Source organism: Lonchura striata, chromosome 2 (assembly GCF_050655825.1).
Source record: "Lonchura striata isolate lonStrDom1 chromosome 2, ASM5065582v1, whole genome shotgun sequence".
In the NCBI taxonomy this organism is placed as follows: domain Eukaryota; kingdom Metazoa; phylum Chordata; class Aves; order Passeriformes; family Estrildidae; genus Lonchura; species Lonchura striata.
In genome coordinates this window covers 17,226,147-17,250,848 of record NC_140704.1, presented here as the reverse complement: position 1 = coordinate 17,250,848, position 24,702 = coordinate 17,226,147, and the positions used below count along the sequence as shown (strand labels likewise).

At 39.6% G+C, this 24,702-nt stretch overlaps 1 protein-coding gene across 2 annotated transcripts in view; it reads left to right on the top strand.

The window, feature by feature from the left end:
- The window catches only part of GPR158 (G protein-coupled receptor 158), a 185,556-nt gene that overhangs the window by 131,984 nt on the left and 28,870 nt on the right, over nucleotides 1–24,702 (top strand). For both annotated transcript variants that reach the window (XM_077788579.2, XM_021533112.4), the window contains exon 6: nucleotides 99–208. In XM_077788579.2, the coding sequence (XP_077644705.2) occupies nucleotides 99–208 (110 nt within the window). The remainder of the gene's footprint in view (nucleotides 1–98; nucleotides 209–24,702) is intronic.

The following is a 24,702-nucleotide window of genomic DNA, read 5'->3' as shown; positions in this document are numbered from 1 at the left end:
TGTCTGCTGTCCTGTTTTGCAACTATTCTGCATTTGAATGAAGAACTACTTTCTCATGAAAGCAGTACTGAAGCTCTCTCTATCTTTCTGTTCTATAGGTTGTCATTTTGTATTTTGAGCCAAGTATATTTCGCTGTGTTCTCCTAAGATGGGTTCGTCTTCTGGGCTTTGCTACTGTTTATGGAACTGTGACACTCAAGCTGCACAGGTATTTCACATATTAATTTCCATCTCTGTGGGAGTATGTGCAATCTGTGTGGGTACTTAGATGGAAAAGCTGCAAATATTATCATAAACAAGTGCCATTTCTGATTTTAAACCCACCATGTATTTCTCCTCAATTTTCCTGCTCAAATTATATGCTACTAATCTGAGTTGAGAGCTATGAATGCTGACAGGATATGATGAAAATTATATATACATTAACTGTTAAATTGTGCAAGAACCCCTTTTCACAGGAGGTGAATGTGTTTTCCTTGAATATAAAAAAATAAAGTATTCGTAGAGTGTTCAAAAGTTTCCCTGTGAAGTGTTCATAGAGAGATGCTTTTGAAATGTTTAGACACAGCAATGGTGGGTAAAGAAATAGACTATGGTGTGTGTGTACTTACTGTGTTTTCTTATGGCTCTTAAGAGCTGTTTTCTTCAGGTAAACAAGCTACACACTCATAAGCATCTGTACTTGCCAGCAAAAATTTGAGGCAGATTCTGGGTTCCATGGGGTTGGCAGTGCATTCATATGTGACTCAGAGATTTAAGATTTAGAGGCCCAATTAAATTCCCCCTTCTACAGTCCCCTTAAAAATTGAAGCCTTTTCTTTGTATGCTGGATAAAATTCTAATACTTTTCCCTCTTTAAACATTAATGAATAAAATTACTGATACATTCTGTAAGTATCTTTATTCAAACAAAGAGACAAGCAGTATATTGATACCTGAACATATTGGATGAAGTATGGTCACTCATCTTTTTGTCTTAGTCTCATTACTGTGTGTTGGCATGTTAGATAGAGGAGGTTTGGTATTATGCTCATAAACTGAATGAGAACTAAAAATATCTTGTGTTTCATGATGCATTATTGACTTGTCACATATTATGTGGAAACCCCTGGTTTCCCATTAAAACAGAGCTCCTTCTTGCAGCTCCCTTTAATTTGTGTCCCTGGTTACAAGTGTATATTTAGGCTAGTAAACTGTAATTGTAAAATGCTGTAACATTGTAAGATGTCTGGCCACATCTTTGCATTGAAAATGACCAAGAAAATCCCACACCCCCATAATATTTTCTGGGATTAACAATTTCTGATGCAAAAAGTAAAACAAGTAGAGCAGTAGAGAAGAAAGGGAGCTGGTGACTTTGCTTGGATGCTTTGTTATCTATAGCTCAGATAGATAAAAAGCCTGAGACTGTGGGTGGCTCATGTTGTCATTGCACTTCTGCTATCCTACCAGGTTCTTTGCATGATTGTACATGATGTGAGGAAGTAGCTATCCTGACAGGACAGTTGATCTTCCATTCGTATTAAGTGAGGATAGGCTGCAAAATTGGGCAGAAAGTCTTCTGCTTGTTCATTCAGCTGTTTGGTGTTACTTGGCACCTGTGCTGACAGGGCCAGCAAATAAGACAAAATTTAATAAGAAACCAAGAATGCAGTACATCCTTGATCATCACAAAGCAATGAAGGATAGCAACAGACAGGATTTTATCAATGGGACAGCAGCCTGAAGGCTGAGGGAAGTGATCATTCTCCTTTACTCAGACTATATCTGCAGTGATGTGTTCACATGTCAGCAACTTAGATGAGTTCAGTGGAAGGCCATCAAAATGGTCAAGGGCTTGGAGCACTGGTCCTGTGAAAAGAGGCCAAGATAGCAGGGCTTGTTCAGCATGAAGAAAATATAGCATTGGAGGAACCTAACATGAGCTATCCAACACTTACAGGGAGGTGAAGTCAGGTTCTTTACAGCAGTGTATAGAGGGAGAACAAAAGACACTGACAAATTGAAATAGGAGATTTCAGCTTTATGCAGTCTGAATGAATATCAATGTTATATGAGGAAAGCATTTTCAGTGTCAGGATGATTAAGCAGTGCAGCTGGTTGCTTATGGGGTTATGAATTTCCATACTTGGAGGCTTTCAAGACCCAACTGGGTAAAGCCCTGAGCAACCTGGTCTGGATTCACTGTTAACCCTGCTGTGATCATTGGCTGCCCTTCTGAATAATTCTGTATTTCTCAAAGAGGGAAAAAAATCCTATTTAGTATGTCAATCTAGAATTACTTTGTCTAGGCGTCTGTATTTTGTTTTCCACTCAGATATCCTGACCATTCCTTTCTTACATTAGTGATATTGTGGTCTTTTTTGGGTTTGAATGTATCAGTCCCAGAGTATGCCTTGCAAAAGACAGAGTAAAGTTATATATATATATATTATTATATACGTTCACAGCAGTTACGCTGTTAGGAACAATGTAATGTTAATAGAAAATTAGTAGAAAATTTTGGCAGATCTAATTCAATCAGCAGGATTGAGGAATGGCTTACTGCAGACATCACAGATACTTCTGACAAGCACTGGTTCCCTCCTGCAGCTAGGCTGTGTCCTGCCTGGGGGAAGAACCAATTGCCAGCAAGTAACTTGTGATTTTTCTGAGTTAAATGGGAAAACCAATATTGTCTAAAGGTAGCTATTAATGATAATGAGAAAGTCAAATGCTATAGTTCTCAACAAAGGAGATGCTTTCAGTAGCATTGGAGTCTGAAGGTGAACCAAAGCCAGGTAGGAGTCACTGGACATGCCTAGGGCTTTTGTAGCTTTTAAAATTTTCCTGTGGCTCCTCACTTTCTAAGGAGATCTCAGAGGTTTTCTTAGGGTCAGGTATCAGGGGGAAATCAGAAAAGAAGTCAAAAGCAGATGCTTAAAGAAGAGTAAAAGAACAGGGAAGTCATGTACTGATTCATTCTTTGAACACCTGTCACAGTCAATTTCTACTGTGCCTCATCCTTAATTGCCTCTTTCTTATTCACTGTGCATTTTTTAAATAACAAGCTGATGTTTATGGGGGTGGAAGGATGGGGGCATGGAAATGAGCTTAATTTAAGAAATCTAGCTGAAGAGCTATGAACGTAAAATACAATACTCTCCTTAACAATGAATTTTTCAAAATACTTCTCTCAAAAAATAATGATGTTTCAAATTTAACCTTTTGGGTTTAAAAGAGCTGATGTTGCACCTTTCAGTAATTTCTGTTACTGAAGACTCTCTGTGTCCAAAACCCCCTGTGTTTTATCTCATTATTTTTAATATTGTGTGAACTCCTGTCACCTTCATGTCAGGATTAATACAGAATCCTTAATTCTGGACTAAAGTATAAGAATGAAACAAATTAACATATATACAGACAAATGTATGCACTTGTGTGTGTATACATAGGATAGTTTTCTGATATTTTAGGAAAAGGAAACCCAGGAATGGTGTCTCTAGTTATGGGAATCTCCATTTCTGATATTAGTATGAGAAACAAAGTAGAGTGGGAAAGTGAGGAGAATGAGAAGGTATGGGGAAAGTGATGTTTCAGGTATGAGAAATATGACAATGACATAATCTCTGCTGTTTTGTAAGCAGTGATGGTGAGATGGGAGTGTTAGTGGGAAAACAAGATGTTAACACTATGATGCAATTCTGCATTTCAGCTGAATGCTGTGCTAGGATTATATTGCTGTGTTTTGCCATCTGGTACAGCTGGAGCAAGTAGCGGACCTTCCTACAGGTTTTGGAGGTGCTAAAGAAAGGAGTAGAAAAGCAGTGGTGGGTAGTGTGTAGGTGTTTAGAGGCATGTTTTAGTGGGGGACATGGATTAGTGGCTCATTTGGCAGTGTTAGATTTATGGTTGGACTTGATGATCTTAAGGGTCTTTCCCAGCATAAACAATTAAATGATTCTGCGGTTCTCTGGGCTGTGGTTCAGTATCTTACTGAAGAGGACACTCAAAGCAGAGAACCCAAAGAAGATGTCATTTTGTTTCTTGAAGCATCAGTGGTGAGGATATGGTGGAACATCATGTTCCAGCCAGGACAGAGTAAAAGTTAGCATCAGGTAGGATGGGCACAGCCAGGGCCCTGGGGTTATTGGGTATTGCCTCACTCGTGTGCAGGGAACCACTGAGGGTGGAGGATGGGTGGCACATGGGGACCACTCACCTGTGAATCGTTTGTCTCACTTGTACACTCTGGTTTTAGTATTGTATGTTGTTACTGTTTCTTTTCTTATTTCACTGCTGTTTTGCTAAAGTGTTCTTATCATGTGATAAGATTATCATGATTACCTTTTTGTGATTTCATTTTTTCTCTTCATCCTGCCACAGGGGGAGGTGGGGGGAAGTGAGCAAGTGGCATGTGGTCTGGGGTTTTACAGTGGGAACACTGAATTTGGGAATACCATTCCTAACCACAACATATGACATGTATGACCTCCCCTAGGTCATCTAGGGCTGGGAAAGAGGATACAGATGATCTTGTCTAAAAGTGTCTGGTGGGAATGTGGTGCAGAAGGGGGCAAAAGGTATCTCGTCAATTGAAACCCTTACAGCTGGATTATTGCATGGCCAATATTTCACAGGTCATAGGGCTGTAGGTGACGTTTCCATGCTGCCAATACACCCCTACCCAGTGATTCCATGAAATGGGACACTGGTGATGAAGCACTGCAGAGAGAAATTTTGTCTTGGAGGAGGGTTACTGTGTAACTTGACTTAAATTGGCAAGCAAAGCGAGATGAGCATCGGCTGTAGTGGTGAACCACCGTGGTTTTTGTTTTTTTTTTTAATGAGTTAGGCCCTCGTGTTTTGGTTGGTTGAGCACTCAAAAAAAGTGGAGGCTTTACTTCCTATTGAATTATCTTTTTTTCTTTTGGATGGTGAGAGTGAAATGCCTTTAGACAGATGCATTCATGGTTGGATTTTGCCGCTGGATGTGGTCCACAGTGATTTCTGAAGTTGTTGTTATCTCACATGAAACAAAAGGAGGAAAAATTGTTTTCAAGGCAGATGTTACTGTTGCAGAAATTCAGTGTACAGAGTGCTGGTCTGATACTGCCTTTGTTGAATTGCCATTGCTTGGTGTTTTACTGCTTTAACTGCAGCAAAAACCCATTGCTTGGGTTTTTACTGCTTTAGCTTGACTCACAGGATTTCAGTGTTTGCAATACAGGAAAAGGAGTGGTTTGGCCAAACTGTAGAGATTTTTACACTGCAGGGGCTTTCCATAATTATTCCAACCATTTGTCTGTCTCTTCCCTAGAAACTGCATGTTTTGGGACCTGATGTTGTATGAACTGAGTCCTACAAAGCTTTGTGAAAAACAATTTTGGGGCAGAAAACAGATCTCACTCATGCTCCCACAGAGCAAAGGCTGAAACCTACAGCACTAGTGGGTCCTTCTTTGCCTGGTCTGCCCTGGGTGGTCAGTGGACACACTGTGCTGGTGGCTCCCACACAGTGCTGGTGCCTCAGGTCTGGCTCCTGGAGAAAATGGCAGAGAAATGAGGATTTTAGGGGCTGGGTACAGAGTGAAAGGCTGTGAAAGGCTGGGGGATGCAGGTTAAGGAGGGAAGATGCTGAGCTTGCTGAAAAAGTGTCTGCACATACATAAGAGTTCCTAAGAAATGAAGTTTCACTAATTAGACCAGTCATGGAAAAATTTGTTTTCTTGTTAGCATGCGTTAACCTAATTAATTAATTTCATTAGTATAATTCATGCCTCATGTCTGCTGCAAACCTTTGCTACTTTGCTTACTTATTTTTATGGTATACAACAAAACAGGGCTTTAGGCAGTAAACTCCATATAGCATTCTTGCATGGTGCACATTCAAGATGAAATTCTTATTATTGCAGTTCTTCTAGATTAAATGAGTCACATTGTTGCACTGTGGGGTTTTTTTCTCAATAAAACCTACATTATTAAAATCCTATTTAGCTCTTTTGTATCCCTGCCATTTTCAAGCAATATCTAGCCTTAACTAGACAGTATTATGGTTCAGTTTCATATTTCTGAATAAAATATCTACGTTCTTATAAACTAGCAAAATGTAGCACAGCTGTTAAAAAAACAGAATTAATCTTGATGGAGCTCGATGTATAAGTGGGACTAATAAACATTGTCTTAAAGCAAGAAAATCAGCAGCATATAATGTATTTAAGATTAATAGAGCACTGGGATCCTGGAAAATATGCTCATCCATATTCCTATTAATATTTAACTTGTAGAAATTGTTGTGGATACAGCTGTACAGTTCCATGGGCTGGTGTTTTAATCACCTTAATGTAGCCAACATTCTGCTATATCATATCAGACTGAGTTTGGCTAGGAAAGTTCAAAGAGAAGATAAAGAAATTCTCTGATGTTTTAATATTCAATTACATTGTTATCTTGATTAGAAGAAAAACATCAGTGGGTTGGAAGTGGAAGGCACTTTGTAATGATCCACAGGTATTACAAGACCTCTCAGATCTTTTCATGGCATGCAAGAGCACCCAGGCAGATATTGTAAGAAAGGACTGGTTTTGTACATCAGGTTAGCATGATGGCAGAAGGGCTTCAGAGCTGAAAGTGGAACCTGTCCTCTCCAAGGATATCCAAGTCTAGCAAAATTTTGTGCTGTGAGGCAATACCTTCCAGCTAGGTGTGCATTTGTGCATGCATTGCAATACCAGTAATAATAGCTCTATAGACTGTTTTTTCTCATTACATGGGAAGGATGGAATTGGTCAGTGGAACAAGGTATCTCTGGTGGGTGGGATTATTGCATAAAGGAGAAACCAGGCATTACACTGCAATACTTGACTTACAGCTATTTGTGGAGGAGTGGTATGAGGGCATGAAGTATGTGACTCACAGATAGGCTGATCACAGTGGAAGCAGAGATTTGCAGATCACATCCACTGATTGTCAGTGAAGAACCATGACTGGAGAGGATGCTTCTGGTGGCCTACTGTGAAGGATCAGGAGTAAGCCTGATACTATTTAGCATTTTCAGTTGCAATGAACAACAAAGAACAAAATGATTACTCACAAAATTTGTGGATAATGAAGCTTAGTGAAATAGTAAATTCTGTTTCAGAAAGCCTAGTAGTGAAAAGTATTTTTTACTAGAATCATGGAGTATCTTGAGTTGGAATGGATCCACAAGATTCATCAAAGTCTAACTCCTGCCCTGCACAGGACAGCACAGGAATCCCACCATAAGCCTGAAGCATTGTCCAATTACTTTTTGAACTCAGACAGGCTTGGTGCCATGACCACTGGCCTGGGGAGCCTGTTCCAGTGCCCAACCACCCTCTGCATAAAGAAAGTTTTACTAATATACAGCCTAAACCCCCGTGACACAAACTTAGGCTGTTCCCTTGGATCCTGTCTCTGGTCACCACAGAGATCAGTGTCTGACCCTCCTCTTCCCATCACGGAGAAGTTGTGATGGTGTCTCCTCTCAGTTTCAGACCCATGATCCAATTGCTTACCCATCACATGATGTGTTTATCCAGCTGTGAGCTGGACATCTTGTGCAGAAGGATACTGTGAGAGACAGTATTGAAAGTTTTGCTGAAGTCCAGAAAGATTGTATCAACTGGCTTTCCTTGATAAACTAGGTGAGTTACTTTTCATAAAAGGAAATTAAGTTTGACAAGCAGGATTTTCCCCTTGTGAAGCCATGTTGGCTCTGACCCATGACCATGTTGTCCTTCAGGTGTCTTTCAGTAACTTTCAGAATAATCTCCTGAAGTCTACCAATCACTGAAGAAATACTAAAAGGCCTGTAGTTTCTAGGGGTCATCCTTTTTGGGACACTGGGACATGAGCCATCTTCCAAGCAACTGGGACCTCCCCAGATTCCTAAAACTGTTCAGAAAGCATTACAAGAGGCCTTGCAATGAATCATCCAGCTCTTTGAGTGTTCTTGGATGAATCCCATCAAGCCCCATAGAGGGATCCAGCTGGAACAGCAGATCCTGTAGAAGTTCAGAGTCAACTGGGAGTTGTTCATGCTCACAGCCATGGTTCTGCAGCTCAGGGCACTCTGGGACCCTCTTAGCCCATCATCAGTGTTGCAGACAGAGCCAATGAAAGCATTAAACATCTCTGCCATGTCCATGATGTTATGGTCTTAGTCAAAGAGATGCATTTGAGTGCAACCAAAAGGCAAATTATAACTAGGGACTATTTAAAGACAAAATGTTGTGGAGAATAGGAGGTTAATCAGTCGGGAATTGATTTTACAACAGGAGACAACATATTTGAAACTTGTATAAATGCAGTGTGCCCTATTGAGATGCATTTTTAAAGTAGGTACACAATAGGTGGTTGTGGTTCAGAAAGTATTTGAGGGCTGGGAAAATCCTTGATACTGTGGAAGCTAATCTGGTTTTTGGATTCACAAGAAGATTGAGAGATGACTTCTTCTGTGGTGTATAAACAAGCAGGGAGAGGAAAAGTAGTCACAAAGGACTCTTTAATCTATTGGACTGAGGTTTAATAAGATCTGGTAGCTGGAAGCCAGAGCCAGAGAAATTCAAATGAGCAATCTGGCATACATTTTTCTCAGAAGGGTGTTTAGCTATTAAAAATCGAAATAGATTGGAGGAGCAATGAAAATTTTGTGCTGCTTTTGGTTCTAGAATGATTTCTCTCTTGGAAGATTCTGTAGTTAAATACTACTACAAATGGTAAGAATTTTAATTGAAGCATGTAATGATCTGTGTTATACAACTGATCAACCTGTATAATTGAATGGTTAGTCCAATACTTGGCTTTTATTTCATAAAGAATTATAGAATATTTCTTTATAATACAAGCTATATTTAACCATTCTTTATAGTATTGATCTATTAGGATATTAAACATATTTTTAGACTGAAATGACATATAGAGGTACTGTTTGCTAGAGTGTACCAGCTGCTTTGATATTTATTATTCCTGATCACTTATTCTAATGTAGATCTTAAGTACTGGGGAAACCACTCCCTGGACCAAATATTCTCACATATTAGTTACTATTTTCTGGATTTCTATGAAGGCAAAAAATTGCCATTATGTTGTTGAATAATTGAGTATCTGATCAGTAGTAACCAACCACTGGTGACATAAAATGTTGTGTTGCTCTGCTGTAACATGCACAGTAGTAAAGCTCATTTAGCATTGCACTGCTGTGCACATTGGTGAATTATCCTCATAGATGCTTTTCTGAAAGAGGCACAAGATGCTCTAAAAATCTTACATACAATATATTGGATCCGTGATCCAACTGGAAAGACCAAGATAATATTGACTTGACTGCTTGAAGCTCAGGCATGCATATACAGTAGGTCCTGCAGAAAGCTTCAGTATTCATTTAGTTGTAAGTTTTAAGCTATTCCTTTTAGAACTAATCTGTAACATTTTCACTTAATATTCACTAACCAAAAAAACTGTATTAAAACTGTCTTTCTGCTCTAGAGTATTACAGTACAGGCCAAGTTTTGGATGTTCTTGAGTCCTACCTCCTTTGCATGCACACTGTGAGCCTCTGTTCATACTTTTATTTACTGTATATGGTTCAAGATGGAGCCTCTGTTTCTGGCAAATCTAAAAATCCTAGCTGTTAATAATCAGTGTAAAATTTTGAGTTTTGTTTCCAGTGTGTGAATTAAGTTAGCTGGGAGTTCTAATGCTGAGCTCCATTACTCAGGGGTCTCTGAGTCTCTTCCCAGCTATCAGCAGTGCTATGCTCTGGTGGTTCAGGGCAACACAGCTGTCCTGGTGGAGCCATGTTCTGCTTTTGGCTCTGCTACAGCAATATCTGCTTTTCTTCTGAGATCTTGAGCAAAAAAATCCTTCTCCCCCTTGTTGGGATTTTGGTAAGATGCTACCTGTTCCTCCCAGGTGTGCCATGGTGAGGCTACAATTCTGTGTGAGTGCAGGGCTGCTGGTGGGGAGGCCCCTGCTCTTGGCAGGCTGTGCCTCAAGCACTGGTTTGCACAGAGTTGTTGGGAAGTGGCAGCCACTCTTGTGCCCACAAATCTTACTAAACTTTTTATTTCTCCTTGCCTGCCTTTTTATACCACCATTAAGCCTCTGTGACTGGTATCAGTCCTCACCAGTGCACGTGTTCTTATTTTCACCATTCTGTTCTAAAAAATGTCAGGCATTGGCAACCGGCGATTCACTGGTTCTGCCTTATGGCTGTATGTGGATCAGGGCCTTTGTCATAGATGTTTTTCAGCATTTCTTTGATATTATTTTCTACTGTTCACTTGTGAATAACGCAAATAGGCATTACATGTCTGAAATCATACTTCAGTTCAAATGACATAAATTCATGACCCCTAAACAAAGAGGAATGGTATTGTGGTAACTTCACCAGGGCTACTAACACTCACTAAAACAAGACTAAAAATCTATAAACTGTATAGTTCCAGATATTGCAATCAAATTTGTAAGCACAGTTTTACAAATCTTCTGTTGTTCTCCTTGACTTGCTTTTCTAGTTTTTGCATGTGACAAGCTTTTAGAATGTTTTTCATGCTACTGTTTTGTGAAGTTAAGTATTAAAACTTGATATATTAAATTATTTTTCTTAAACCATATATTTTCTAGTTCCCCTATGGTTTCCTTCAGTCTGTAAATGATCATCATATATTCCTGAGATATTTCTCTAGCACCTCTGAAATCACTCTCTTGTTGGCTTTGAACAAAATTCCATATAGTGCTGAGAGGCTTGAAACTGATAAAAGAGTTGGAATTACACTGTCACAGCCATCCCTTTGTAAAAGCCTTAATTGCTTTATGCAGGATCTTGCCTCAGCAATAAGTCTGCCTTCTATCTTAGACTGGACAGTCTTTTTTTTCTTTTAAATCGGATTAACATAATCAGCTCTGGACTTTGCTCCTCTGTACATTTTCAAATGCTTTGGAGAATGTGGCTGCAATGACCAAATCTCAATTCTAAGTTTCTAGCCAATTTGCAAATGCTACTTTGCTAGTTGAGAAAATGGCCTGTGTGTTGCTCTGGGATCCTTGTAGGGTGTGATGGTCAAATTTGTGTTAAAGTAGCAATTGATGGCTTCTGGTCAGCTGCCATTGGCCTGTGAGAACCAAAAGCTCATTTTTGTTGATTGGTAAACCATGACACTGTTGTACCCAGGAAAAAGAGTCACTGACTGGTTTGCCATATATGAACATATGAAAATGTAGGAGTTTGCAAGAACATATAATAAGTAATGTTCAGGTTTGTCTCTGGCTCAGTCTCTTGTAATGAAATTTTGTCAGTGTGTATCCTCAGAAATACTGGCTGGTGCTCAGTTTGTTTGCTTCCTAAGATGTGGCCTCAGGTCTGGAAACCCAGTCAACAAAATCCTACTGTTTTTTGCATTCTTTGTTGAGATTTGCACTCACATATGCTGCACAGCTGCACCATCAGGACCACAGATGTGAGCAAGGCAAAAATTCCGTGCTGACCATTCTGTGTGTTTTCGTGCTTTTTTTAATTTGGGTGGCAAACATGATGGTAACGACCAATGATTATTTATACTCGTCTTTGAACTTTGTTTCTGTGCATACTGTTTCTCTCATGTGGCATTCTGGTATTTGTTTATCTTTGCTCAGAACTCTTAGGTCTCATCAGAGATTCTCAGGATCTTGGACAGCTATTATAACTGTCCTGGAGTTCTTCCTGAATGGTTTCTGTGCTAACAAATGGCTTTTATGTTTTTGGCTGAAAATTTTCGTTTGCCAAAGATAAACTGTCTTGCCCAAAGGAGAATGTGAGTATGTGCCAGGCATAGAAGCATGGAGCAGGTCTACCCAAACAAATGCTATTACTTGACTTTTTTTCACAAGATACAACATCGTACAGGTACCTAAAGGCTATAGAAACCTGCCACAGAGTGCCAAATTTACATTGAAAAATACCTTTAAGATCATTGAGACCAACCATAAACTTAACACAGACAGGATCACCACTAAACTATGTTCCTGCATGCCACACTTAGACATCTTTTAAATACCTTCAGGGTGGGTGACTCAACCACTTCCCTGGGCAGACTGTTTCAATGCCTGACAATCCTTTTCAGGAAGAATTTTTTTCCTACTATTCAATCATCAATCTAAACCTCCCTTGGCACAACTTGAAGCCAAACTGAAGAAAAAACCTAATTCTTAACAAATAGCTGAGGTGTGCATCTCATTAACATAGGGATGGTGCTTCCTGTCCTGATACTGGTGTGTATTTTTGCTAATGCAACATTTCTGTGCCATACCCATAATATGTCTCTTGAAGATGAGAGTATTGCACAGTTGCCTTAGCATTGGCCTAGTCCATCTCCTCCAGGTTTTCCCTGATTAGGGCACCCATACATTTCAAATTCCTATTTGTATTTAGCCTTACAGAGGCCGGGTTGTATATTTAGATGTCTTTATTTCCCTTCTGAAGAGCCAGAACTACCTACTTCCTTGCTTGTTTGTCAGAGCACCAAGTGATTCTCTCCATTTAAGCTGTTGACCTGTGGCAAGCAGCATAAATCACCATAAAATTATAGGTCATTTGGACTCTTATGAATGTCCTGTATTCTACCAGGATGTTCCTCAGTTCTTTGTTCCTTGCCTCTCCAAAGCTGAGCAAGACCAAGAATGAGGCATGCTATTTTCCTCTTAATTCATACATAATGGTAAAAGCTATAAACCAAGTAATTTCCAATTATCTATTTATCTATATGCATATTTAACTTGGTAGCTTACAGGATGTTTGATCACTAATTAACTCTGAAATGACACTTATTTTACATAGCTGTGCATTTACTTTGAGCACTAGGCATTATTTCAGCTACCATTTTGACTTGTGAACCCTCGATCAGCTTAAGTTTAATCTTAAGAAGCTTCATCACTCCTGTGGAGCCAGCAGCATTGCTGGTTTAGTCCTGTGCAGACTGCAAGAGCAGGTAGGCTTGTGTCACTCCTCAGTCTTTCTTCAAAAGGCATAACTCTAGGTAAGGCATCTTTTTCTTGAAACACTATGACTGGTGTTTGAAGAATATAATGTCTTGTCTAGCACCATCAGGTGCAGTACAGTTTTACTGTAGATTTTTTCACATGCCTTTTTGCCCCACAGGTCTTCTGATCCCAAGTTCTGTTTGGGTAATTTAATTGCTAGACAAATTCTAGTGGCTGTTTGAAGGGCTAATTCTGGGATCCCAGTAATTCCTTTCTGAGTTCTTTTCAATTGGATGTCAGCCACAACCAGGTCTGTTGCTCAGTTTCTCCACCTTAAATGACAAGACCAATTCTTTCTCATAGGTACATTACAAACTCTCTTGTTCCCTCCTTCTTTGGGCTGTCTGTTTGAAATACCACTCCTGTGAAGGAAGTCCTGCACTTTGAAATATCAGTGCAGCAATTCTGTAGCTTGCTGCCACTGTCTGTGCCTGCTGCCCACGCCTCAGTGCTCCTGCTTGCACATGCACAGCTTGCCTGGGTTTAACTCCAGGCACCATTGAAGCATTTAACCTGATGCTTGAGCTGAGAAAGGTAGATTGAACAGAGAGCACTGAGAGTTGTCTGTGTTTCATTTGTTTTCCTTCTGCAGCATTCAGAAATCATGCAGAGCCAAAGTCTGCTTTGCCCAGTAGGCACAAAGCACAGCCACCAGCTGCAGCAGCTCTCTGCCACACCTTCCTAAAGATGCAGGTCCCCTCAGCTAACACCTTCTTGAACAGAGTTACAGGGCAGCCAGAATGTGCTATTTGTGACATCTGCACTCCAGCCAAAGTGCACAAGCCTTCTGAACAGAACCAAACAAAAAACTCTACCCAAAGCCCTTGACACTTCAGCTGTGAGGCTTTTTTTTTTTTTTTTTTGGTAAGAATAAAGGTAATATTTATAAATCAAGTCAATGAACTGTGTAGTTGTTTTCTGCACCTTTTTACTAGAAGCATAATGACAGTGACATAGTAAAGTCACTGACAAAGGTCATTCTGCAAACCCAGACAATACTATTTATCCCAAATCCCAGAAGGATTTCCTGGGTGGACTCATCAGTTTGTGGAATAAACACAAGACTGACAAGAGCAGCAAAACTGAGTACCCTGAAAGGTATTGGAAATCAAAGCCAGTAAGGTTTTGTAGCTGTCTTCTCAGAATGCAGTGAGCATTGAAGCTTAGCTGTTTCCTAGGCTTGCAGCCTGGATGCAGCCCTAGCAGGCTCGGGTGGATGAAGAGCTGGCAGCATGCCCTGCCCTGGACAGCCTCAGGTCTGTCATCATGCATCATTAGCATGAAAAGTCAGAGGCATCAATGTCATTTGCAAGACTTATCAGACAGAATACAGAAACCAAATTATGTCTCAAGACTATTTTCAGTGAAAACAAAGTGTGTGTTCTGCTCCTTTTTATCTCCATGCTCAGTTAGACCAGGCTTATTTGTTTTATTTTCATCTTCATGCTACATGAAACACCACATTTAAGCTGTTTGTTATATTCAAGAGACTAAATCTGCTTCTTGTGTTGCATGGATGTCACCAAGTCTGAGTTTGAGTCAATGTCTGACTATTAATTCAAAAGGAGTCTTATTAATTCCCCCCCTTTTCCCCCTGTTTTCTTACGTGGGTTATTTGTTCTGAAGCAAGGTCATTGCCACTGCATTTCTTAGCACTATTTGATGTGTCTCTAATTGCAATATTTATTTTTAAACTACTACTCTCTAAAAAGCAGCTTGGTTACCAACACTCCTAATGTGTGTGTGTGACCACAAAGGGAAGATGGGACTCTGCCCTTAGTTTATCTTTGCAGATATTATGGAGCTTCAAGCTTACTGCATTTTACTCCCATTCTGTTCAGTCCATGTTGTTGGCAATAGGGCAATAATTGCTCTAGATTGCCTGTGGGTATATTGCCTGTGTCTGTATTTTTAACATCTTTTACATTTGATTTTAGTGAGAATACAGGAGTGTTTTATCTATCTCATAGCAATCAACTGTTGCTCTTTTGTCCTGAAAATTGTGGCATTTAGATTAGTGCCACTCCACAGATTAGCTCTCATTATTCTTGTTTTTCTTGACAACTAAACCTTCAACTGCAATTTAAATTATAATTCCTTTCATTATTTTATGCTGAAAACAGAAAACAACAGTTCGTGGAATTCAGGATGTCAGATGATGCTATTTCTTCCTCTTTGAGACAAAACACAGAAGATAAGAGTTAGTATTTCTTGGAATTGGCTTTTTTAATGTGCGTATTTTATTGCAGAATGTCAAATAAAGAGAATGTTTCATTTATTTATTGAAGTTGTATGTTGCAGGGATGTATATATAACCATGAAAAGGAGTCTGAGTAATTGCATTGTCCTCTTCATTAGAATGGGTGACAGTACTGTATAGTGATAAATTTGAAAAATAAAAGTGAGACTGTGTACTTTAGTGGGCCCCTGAGAGCATAATTTGTGATGCTTTGTAGAATATTCAGTCAAAGCTCAGAAGATCATAGAACAAGCTATACAAAAAAGCTTCTACTGTTGAGGTTTTAATACCAACACAGTTCTAAAGCATATTAAATCTTAAGATTTAAGGTCTGATTAAAAAGTTTGTTACAGAAAGCATACTAATAAAATATAGTTTCTTCCATCTATACATCTGTATATCAACTGTACAAAGCTTACAGTCACAGAAAAGTTGAAGTTGGGAAGGACTTCTGGAGATCAGAGTCCAACTCGCCTGCTCAGAGCAGGATTAGCCGGATCAGAATGCTCTGTGCCATTTACAGTCAGAGTCTGAATTTCTCCAAGGTTTTTCTTAGGTTTACATGGATTTTCCAGGATTTCAGTTTTTGCGCATTGCCTCTTATGTGGACATAGGGCACCACTCAGGAGTTTGGCTCAATCTTCTCTACTCCCTCCCATCAGGTATTTATATACATTGGTATTTATATATATTTATATAAGTTTCTCCCTGAGCCTTCTCTTCTCCAGGATGAACAGTCCCAGCCCTCAGCTTCCCACTTTGTAAGGTGATCAAGTCCTTCAGTCATCTTTGTGGCCCTTCACAGGGCTTATCTCCATGATGTCCATGTCTCTCTTGTGCTGGTGAGCCTGGAGCTGGACACAGCACACCAGCTCTGGTCCCACCAACTGTGAGTAAAGCACAGGATCACCTCCTCAACTTGCTGAACATGCTCTGCCTGGTATGGTCCAGAAGGCTGGTGGCCTTTGCCACAAGGGTACACTGCTGGCTCATGGTCAGTTTGATGTCCACCAGGATCCCCAGGTCATCCTCTGCAAAGCTGCTTTCCAGCCACATGGCCCCAGAATGTGCTGCTGCATGGGATTGTTCTTGCCCAGCAAGTAATTATCAAGACATTAATTATTTTCACAAAATTTAAATTCAGACAGACATTTGGAAACCAGTTTCCAAGAAACTGTAGCTTCCTCAGAAGTACTCATGATAAACCTAATTTGCATTTTTTTCTGATTGCTACACATACTGAGAGTAAACATAGTTGATTGAGCATTTATGTGGCAATAGGTCATGGAAGCTTATTAAAGAATTAATTTTCCTCAGATATTGCTGACACTATGCAATAATTCCAGACTACTATTCTTTACATTTATTATATATGCATTTCTTTTGTATGTTTTATTTTATATGCCAAAATGGTGTTCTTTTGTACTGCTGTGTACCATGCTGCTTGCACATATCAAGCTGAAGCTAATCTGAGCATAGGAATCCATAGGAATGAATTTTATCAGGTGTCAGTTTTATACAACTGGGGCTTTTTGACTGCTAGATTTTCTAGTTATTTGTTTTGTTACTATGGTATTATAAACTGAAGAAGTGCATTCTTCTCTTTCTTCTGTATTTGACTTTGTTCTGACCAGAATTTGTTTTCTACTTTAGCTGAGAAACTGTCTTGCACAAACTGATATTCATTTTCTTACACAGGCACTTTTTCTTCCATCAGGAGAGGTATTTGGCATACTAAAGTACCTAAAAAATTCTATTTTGGTCTGCTTACCTTTACGGTAGATTTTTTTTTTCCCTAAATTTTCTTTGTGAAGGAAACAAGTTCAGCAATTTGTCAGGAAATTCATGTGACTCTCAGCTTGGTTATGAACTAATGTCTGTTTGTCCTCTGCATCATCTGTATTTAGAAGAAAAGACAGGAGTTTGAAGTAATGAAGGCTTGGAACCTTTGTCATTGTTGCTTTTGAGAGCAGAGAATATAAAACAAGATAACTAGCAAAGCAAGGGGAGCTCTGTAGTAGTACTGTAGCCTCTAATAGACATATCTGCACCTCTTTATTGATAGATAAGAGACATATTTTTGTATGATGTTGTTCCTTCATGTTAAATATCTCCTGAGATCCTGGAACTTGCAGTGAAAGACATGAAGCTTCCGTGGAAACCTTTACTATTTAAGTTCATGTTAGATTTTCTCTTCTACAGAGTCACTACTCCTCCATGCCAGCAACTGGTCTCTTGCTTTCCCCTCCGTAGGAGATGCTGGACATAGTCTGTTAAATCACACCCCAACTGTACAGGGTCCTCAGTAACCTGCTGTCATTGATCTGGCTTGGATCAGGGTTGTGTCAGAGAATTTCTCAATTTCTTTCTTCCAGCCTTGACTGTCCTGTGAGTTAGTGAACAAGAGATGTACTAACTCCCCAGATGCCTGATGTGGCATTTTGACTTGACAGCATTTTGACTCCGTTCCACGTAAGCTATTCCAGGTGCACATTTACAGAGGAATATTTTAACAATAACAATATTTTATAACATGGAAATTTTATTCAATGAAATTAACATTGTTTATGGTTTCAGTTTCTACTGGTTAACACTGCTATATCTTGTGAGAGGTGGAGATGTTCCTGATTTTATCTTTTATAAAAGTGGTTTGAATCTTATCTTTTGCAGGCAAGCTGAAGAATAAACTTCCCTTTCAAATATGCATGCAGGCCTTAGCCATGATACCTGCAAGCACAACCACAAGATAAAGTTAATATTTATTCCACAAGTGGCAGGAGAACACAATGCTGATAAGGAGCTTCTTTTGCAGTAGAATTGATACAAAACACTGCTGCCTGTCAATCACATTATAAATTGGCAAGCATTTGTTTCATTAAAATGGGCACAAAACTAGCAAAAAATATTATAACTAAATAATGCAGTTACATGTCTTTCTGTACCACATTTCATTAACTCCTGTCAATTTAGCGTCATATAATAAGGGTGCTGGCAATACAGCAATCCAGCAGTCTGCACTGTGGATCTGAGGGAAGGATTGTATCCAGTGGGTGTGATTATTACTCTTTCTCACACCTAAAGGAAATAAAATAGTCAAGACAAGTTCTTTCTGCTACATCTGAGCTGTTTAATTGTCTGGCATGGCAATGAAAGTATCTACCTGAGAGCACAACTCATCAAAGACTGGACCTTTCAGTGTATCCTCCTCCTTTGTCCTCATGGTTCAAAAGAAATGCATATTTACAATTATCAATGAAGTGATAAGAGTAGTAGGAAAATGTGTTTAAAAAGTGAAATTTAGATGGCTTCATTTGGATATTTAAAGATGTACATGCTTCTGGTCATTCAAAATGGAAGCAATTTAGCCAGTTCACAGTAACTTCCAGCACTGAAGCACTCTGACAGAAGTGAAAGGACAAAAATACACTCCAAAAGATAAAAGGGCATAAAAATGGTGGCTTGTTGTGGTGTATAAGGACAAGACAGGCTCCTGTCCCTTTGACTGCTGATGTTTGCTTCCTGCATCTTTAATAATGAATTGCCATTTTAAAGTAGTGTGCAAGAACCACATTGCACAGCAGAAAAGGAAGTAAGTGCTTGCAAGAAAATCTGTGAGGAGACCGTTTAGTGCAAAAAGTTTTTGTGTATGGTGCTTTAGTCAGTGCTTCACAGATACAGTTCTTTTCCTAGTCTTTTTCTTTTTAGTGGATTTTTTAAAATGCAGTAGACTTAAACCAGTTTATTTTGAAAAATACTTCTCTTGAACATCCTCTGGAATTGCAGCTGAACTCACAGTCAGCGACACCTTTGCACTGTGTGCAGCTGCTCCTGCAGGATCCTCCTCTGAAAAGACAAAGAGAAAACTCCAAAAATATGATTAATGACTCAATCAGGTGACTTATTTTTATAATGGAAAACCTCAAAGCAATGAGATGCATCAGAACAGAAGTAGCAGTGCTTGTGCCTAATTCTTGATTTGTGTGCTGTGCTCTTGCAGGGTGGTCTTGAATTGATCTGGCTTCATGAATTTTGAAATTGCATCATATTCTCCACAATCTTCTCAGTTTCTTTTGGAATTTTGTTTCCAGATTCCTGCATCTGCTCCAGGGCTCCTACTGTTACTTGCTGCTGTCTCCCAGATCTGAGCTTGCTCAGTAGTCTGTAGATAAACAGAGAAAAAGCACTTCCAGCAGAGAAATCTACTGAGCCCATTGTTTCCTAAAAAGTTGTATCTTTAATGTCTTACAAATATAGATAATGCCAGACATCACATGGATTTTGAAGATCCACAAGAAAATCTCATAATCCTGAGAAGCTTTATAAAAGAAACACAAACTGACTTCCAAGGAGAAATAAATTTTCCTGCTTTTCATCTCCTGCAATTGGAATATTAAAAAAAATCATTAGCTTCTGTGATGACAAATCCAAATACAAACTCTGTGGTTAGATCTTGTGCATCAATGTATTTGTTCCTTCAGAGCAGGGTTGGGAAGCTTCTCCTTGCTGGGGATGTGGAGACCATGCCTGTACTGTTCTGTGCATTAATGGGGATTAATGCATTAATGACATCCCAGGGATGTCAGCCATGGCCTGTCAGCCTTGGTGGAATGAAGAGCTGTATCTGCCCTGCAAGCTGCAGGATCTCAGATGCTGCTTTAGAAAATTCAGTAGCATGGTTGTGTGATATTATTAGAAAACTACTAAATAGTTTTTAATTTTGTTAAAACAGCTAGTAAGACAAAAGAGATCACATAGCAGCACATTTCATTTTATTCTGCTTTGGTGTAGAAACTTGCTATGTAATTAGGACTAAAAATAAGTAAAGGAGGAGATACTTTTAGTGAAAGCTTTTTATCTTGTTCAAATTCACAATGTAGTACACCCAAACTAACAGTTACAGTATCACATTAACCACCAGTGAAGTAGGACACATATTGTAAATGCAGGTGAATCCAGTGGGAAGAAATTAGGTCTGACTCCAGTTCAGAAGGCTGACTCATTTCTTTATTATAAGTATACAATAATATATTAACATACTATTTAAAGGAGATACTAAATCTACAAACTGACTTTTTCTAACTACCAAATCTAACTAACTCACAACTCCTGGCCCTCCCGTGAGAGTCCAGTCGCAGGTGCTTTGGATTGGCCATCAAGCTCAAACAATCCTCACTAGAATCCAATCAAGCAATCACCCCAGGTAAACAATTCTCCAAGCACATTCCACATGGGAAAAACAAGGAACAGAAATAGAAATTGTTTTCTCTTTCTTTCCTCTGTGCTCCTCTATGAAAAATCCTGAAAGAGATAAGAATGTGCCTACCACTGATACAAAGGGTAAAACAACATGGTGTCTATCTGTGAACATGAAAACAAAAAATTTATCTGTGAAATTATGATTGTTTTCCTTCAGCTGCTGACTAATGTTTAGTGCTGTTCTCAAAAAACAAAATATAGTGATCTGTAAATATGCTATGGTTCAGTCCAGAATAAATGACTGCTAGCAGAGTGAATTATAATTCACTCAAGTCCAGTAAATTTTTATTCACTATTTTTTGATCCAGTGAAAAGCCTTAGGTTCTTCTTGTATAGTACCTGAATAAATTATTCTGATACGTTTATAGGAGTGGTGAAAAACATAGGACAGCTGCAGTGGATTGCTACATCTTTATTAAAGAGGTAACTTTTCACATCATGCAAATGGACCAGAATATTTATCATCGTTAGCTTAAAAGGAGTGAGGTGTTTTGGTTTTCTGGCCACATTAAAAATGCTGGAAAAGTACTGCCTTTTTAAAGTGGGGCTTATCATTCTCTGATCAGAAGTACAATGCTTGCCAGTGAACCTAAGGAGTAGAAGAAATGAAATAAAATCACAGAACATTCTCAGCTGGAAGGGACCCCCCAAGGATAATCAAGTCCAGTTCTCAAGTGAATGGCCCATGAGGGGAAGAAACCCCATCCTTGGTGTTATTAGCACCATGATCTGTCTACATCAATATAAAAAGCCACTCTCCAATTTACTTGGGTTTTGATTCGGGTTTTATCCATTTCAAGACTTTCCCTGTTTGTAGTATGACTACATTAAGAACAAAAGTGCAAGCTTTGGCATGAAGTTTTGCCTACCTACCTTATTGATGATGGTATAAAAATGCCTCTGAAAATTGAAAAGGTTATTGAAATTGTCTGAATATTTTCAGTGGTAGAGGAGCAGTGTTAGATAGAGCAGCACTAACTATGAGGGGAATTTTTCATCCCAGCTGGTTTTACTCATCAGCCTTTGTTAAATGAAACATTGTGAGCCAGGTTCACAAGGGGAGATGCCTTTTGTACATTCAACTCCACAATAGTCTATGAAGGAAATTTTAGAATGAAAGCCTTGAAAATGTTCTTGATCTGCTGTAGGAAAAGATTACCAGGAGGCAGTTTTTGCATCTGTTTTCACAGTGTAAGCTTCCTGATAAATATTGACCTTGAGATCTTTTGTACTGCCTCTTCTGAAAATCTTTGATAAGGGTAAAGAACTCAATGGCTTTTGATTTGCAAAAAAGATAATAACCACCTGATGAATTTTAAAAAGCAAGCAATTAACTTAGCCAGACCTTATATAGGCTGAATTTTTAGACCAAACTACTAGTGGCAGGAGTCTTGAGGATCTCTGAAGTAAAGTTTTTGTCACAAAATCACTACAAATCTGAATGAAGGAAAGACTTCAACAAGATTGGTTTGCTTATGGAGAAAATTGTCTGAGGAGCTGACCTAATTTTTCACTGAGTGAGGGATGTGGTTATTTAAACATATCTGTCAGGAGGAAAGTATTGACATTGTTATGTTAACCATTCAATAGCAGACTTTGGAAAGAGATGGCTTTATGCCTATCCCAAGGACCTGGGATTTTCAGAACTTTAGGCATCTAGAAGTGATGTAACTAGGCATCTAAAAGTGATGTAACCTTAAGCCCAAGTAGTTGACAAAGAGGAGACATTAAAGTGTTCAAGCTTGGATGGGGCTTTCAGCAACCTGGTCTAGTGGAAAATGTCCCTGCCCATGTCACCAGGGTGGAATGAGAAAATCTCTAAGGTCCCTTCCAAACCAAATCACTGTGTGATATGTCACTGCTAGCTGTCTGGGGACAGATTAGTCGGCTTTTTATTTATTGGTTTACAGTATGCTCTGTAGCAGCTCTGTCTCACCAGAGTTTGACAGTGGTGTGTCAGACATTTCACTGGCACTCTGTAGTTCTGCTAATCTCAGCAGGATTCGTGGGGGTATTAGTGCAGTAAGTGGTTTATTAGAAGAGATAATTAGCACAAAGCAGATGAGGATTTAATAAATAAGGAGACTTGGTCTGCATCACTGAAACCTTGTTACGTGACATGGAAAGTCCCCTTGTTGAGCCTTCTTACCTCTCAACCCCCCAGTGCTTAATACATCCATCAGCACACATTCAGGATGGCAAATCCTGTGAGGAGTGGCCATTTCTGATGAGACCTATCTGGATGATATGGTGATATTGCTCTTCAAAAAGCAACACAAACATACACAGGCAGGAGCCTCAATATCTCCTGCAATGGGAGCTGGGAGGCAGCTGGAACAGATGCAGGCAGCAGGGCAGTGAGCTGGGGAGCAAGGAGGCACTGCGGAAAAGCAAAGCTCGGCTGGTCTGTCAAAAGACTCCAGCTGCAGTTCTTGGAACTGCCTGCAGGCAGAGAAAGCTTTTTGTTCTACAATCCACCAGGAAATTGAGCTTTTCTCAGATGGGAATTTAGACCTGTAGGTGAAAGGAGAAAATAAAACCTATGAATAGCATGAAAAATGTCACAATTCTTGGCTATGCTTAAAGAAATAACATTGTTTGCTCACTACAGATTGGCTTAGCCTACAGATTGGCAGACAAAAGCTACTTCAAATGAATAAACTTTCATCAAAGCAAATAATATTTTTAGACCTTTTCTATATTATTAAATGTGCAAGAAAATGTTAGTCCAGTGCTGATTACATGGGAGTGAGTGAGTGAGTGGTTCTGATTGCAGTGGGAAATCTCTTGTTGTCCTGAAGCCTCCTAGTCTGCAGAGCCTTTCCTTGAACTGCATGTGGTTTCCCTCCCACCTTCCTCAGTCTGCTCAAACTCCTGGAAATTCTGTCAGTGTTTATCCAGAAAGGGAACTTGGATTCAAGCACTGTAGGATTACCTTTATATGTGTAGCATTTAAACTAATAATCTAGAAAACCACTGTGCAGAGTAGGTTAACATTAAGCATGACATGTCTCTTTGCTTACTAGAGGTAGATTTTACCAGGCACTGAGATAAAATACATCTTCGCAGCTTGTTATTCTAGCCATACATTATAAATTTCTATTGCATTAATTTTCCACAATAGCAAATCACTGTAAAACTCTAGGGAAGATGTGAAGGAAACTCTACTTTCAAAATCACATTTTTGAAAAGAAATACAATTTGTCGCAGAAAATGTTTCTGCAGCAGAAACATTGCTGAAAATGTTTCAGAAATAGCACTGCTTCTCTCATTAATCAATGCACAAAATTGTCTGATTGGGAAGTTTCATTGTACTGTTAAGATACCCTCACATATTAATGTTGTCATTTATTGAACACAGACCTCCAGGTAAGGATTTGAAGTCAGGTACACCTCCAGTACAGGGGAAACAATTCTGCAGCATGATCTCCCTCCCCGTTTCCAGTACTATTGGTACCTGTACTTTACCTTGTAACTATGGAGCAAGTCTATGATACCATTAGTGGCCTCAGTGTGCAGACCAGCCTTCACAGAATCACAGAGTGGGTCAGGTTGGAAGGGACCACAGTGGTCATCTGGTCCAGCCTCCCTGCTCAAGCAGGGTCATCCCTGGGCACATTGCACAGGATTGCATCCGGATGGTTCTTGGATATTTCCAGTGAGGAAAACTCCACAGCCTCTCTGGGCAACCTGTTCCAGTGTGACCATGTGCACAGTGAAGAATTTCTTCTTTCTATTCAGGTGGAACTTCTGGCCATGAGTTTCTGCTCTTGTCCTTATCAGTTGCCTCATCAGTTGCATCAGTTGCCTCTTGTCCTATTGCTTGGCACTACTGAGGAGAGCCTGGATCCATCCTCTTGACACCCTCCCTCCAGATACTGACAGACACTGATGAGGCCCCTTCTCAGTCATCTCTTTTTAAGGCTGAACAGGCCCAGCTCCCTCATCCTTTCCTCATAAAAGGGTTGCTCCAGTCCCTCAATCATCTTTGGAAACCTCAGCTGGACCCACTCCCAGAGCCCCATGCGTCTCTTATCTGAGGAGCTCAGAACTGGACATGGCACTCCAGATGTGGCCTCACCAGGGCTGAGCAGAGGGGCAGGATCACCTCCCTCAACCCACTGGCAAGCTCTTCCTAATGCACCCCAGGACACCAATGGCATTCTTGGCCACAAAGACATACTTGTG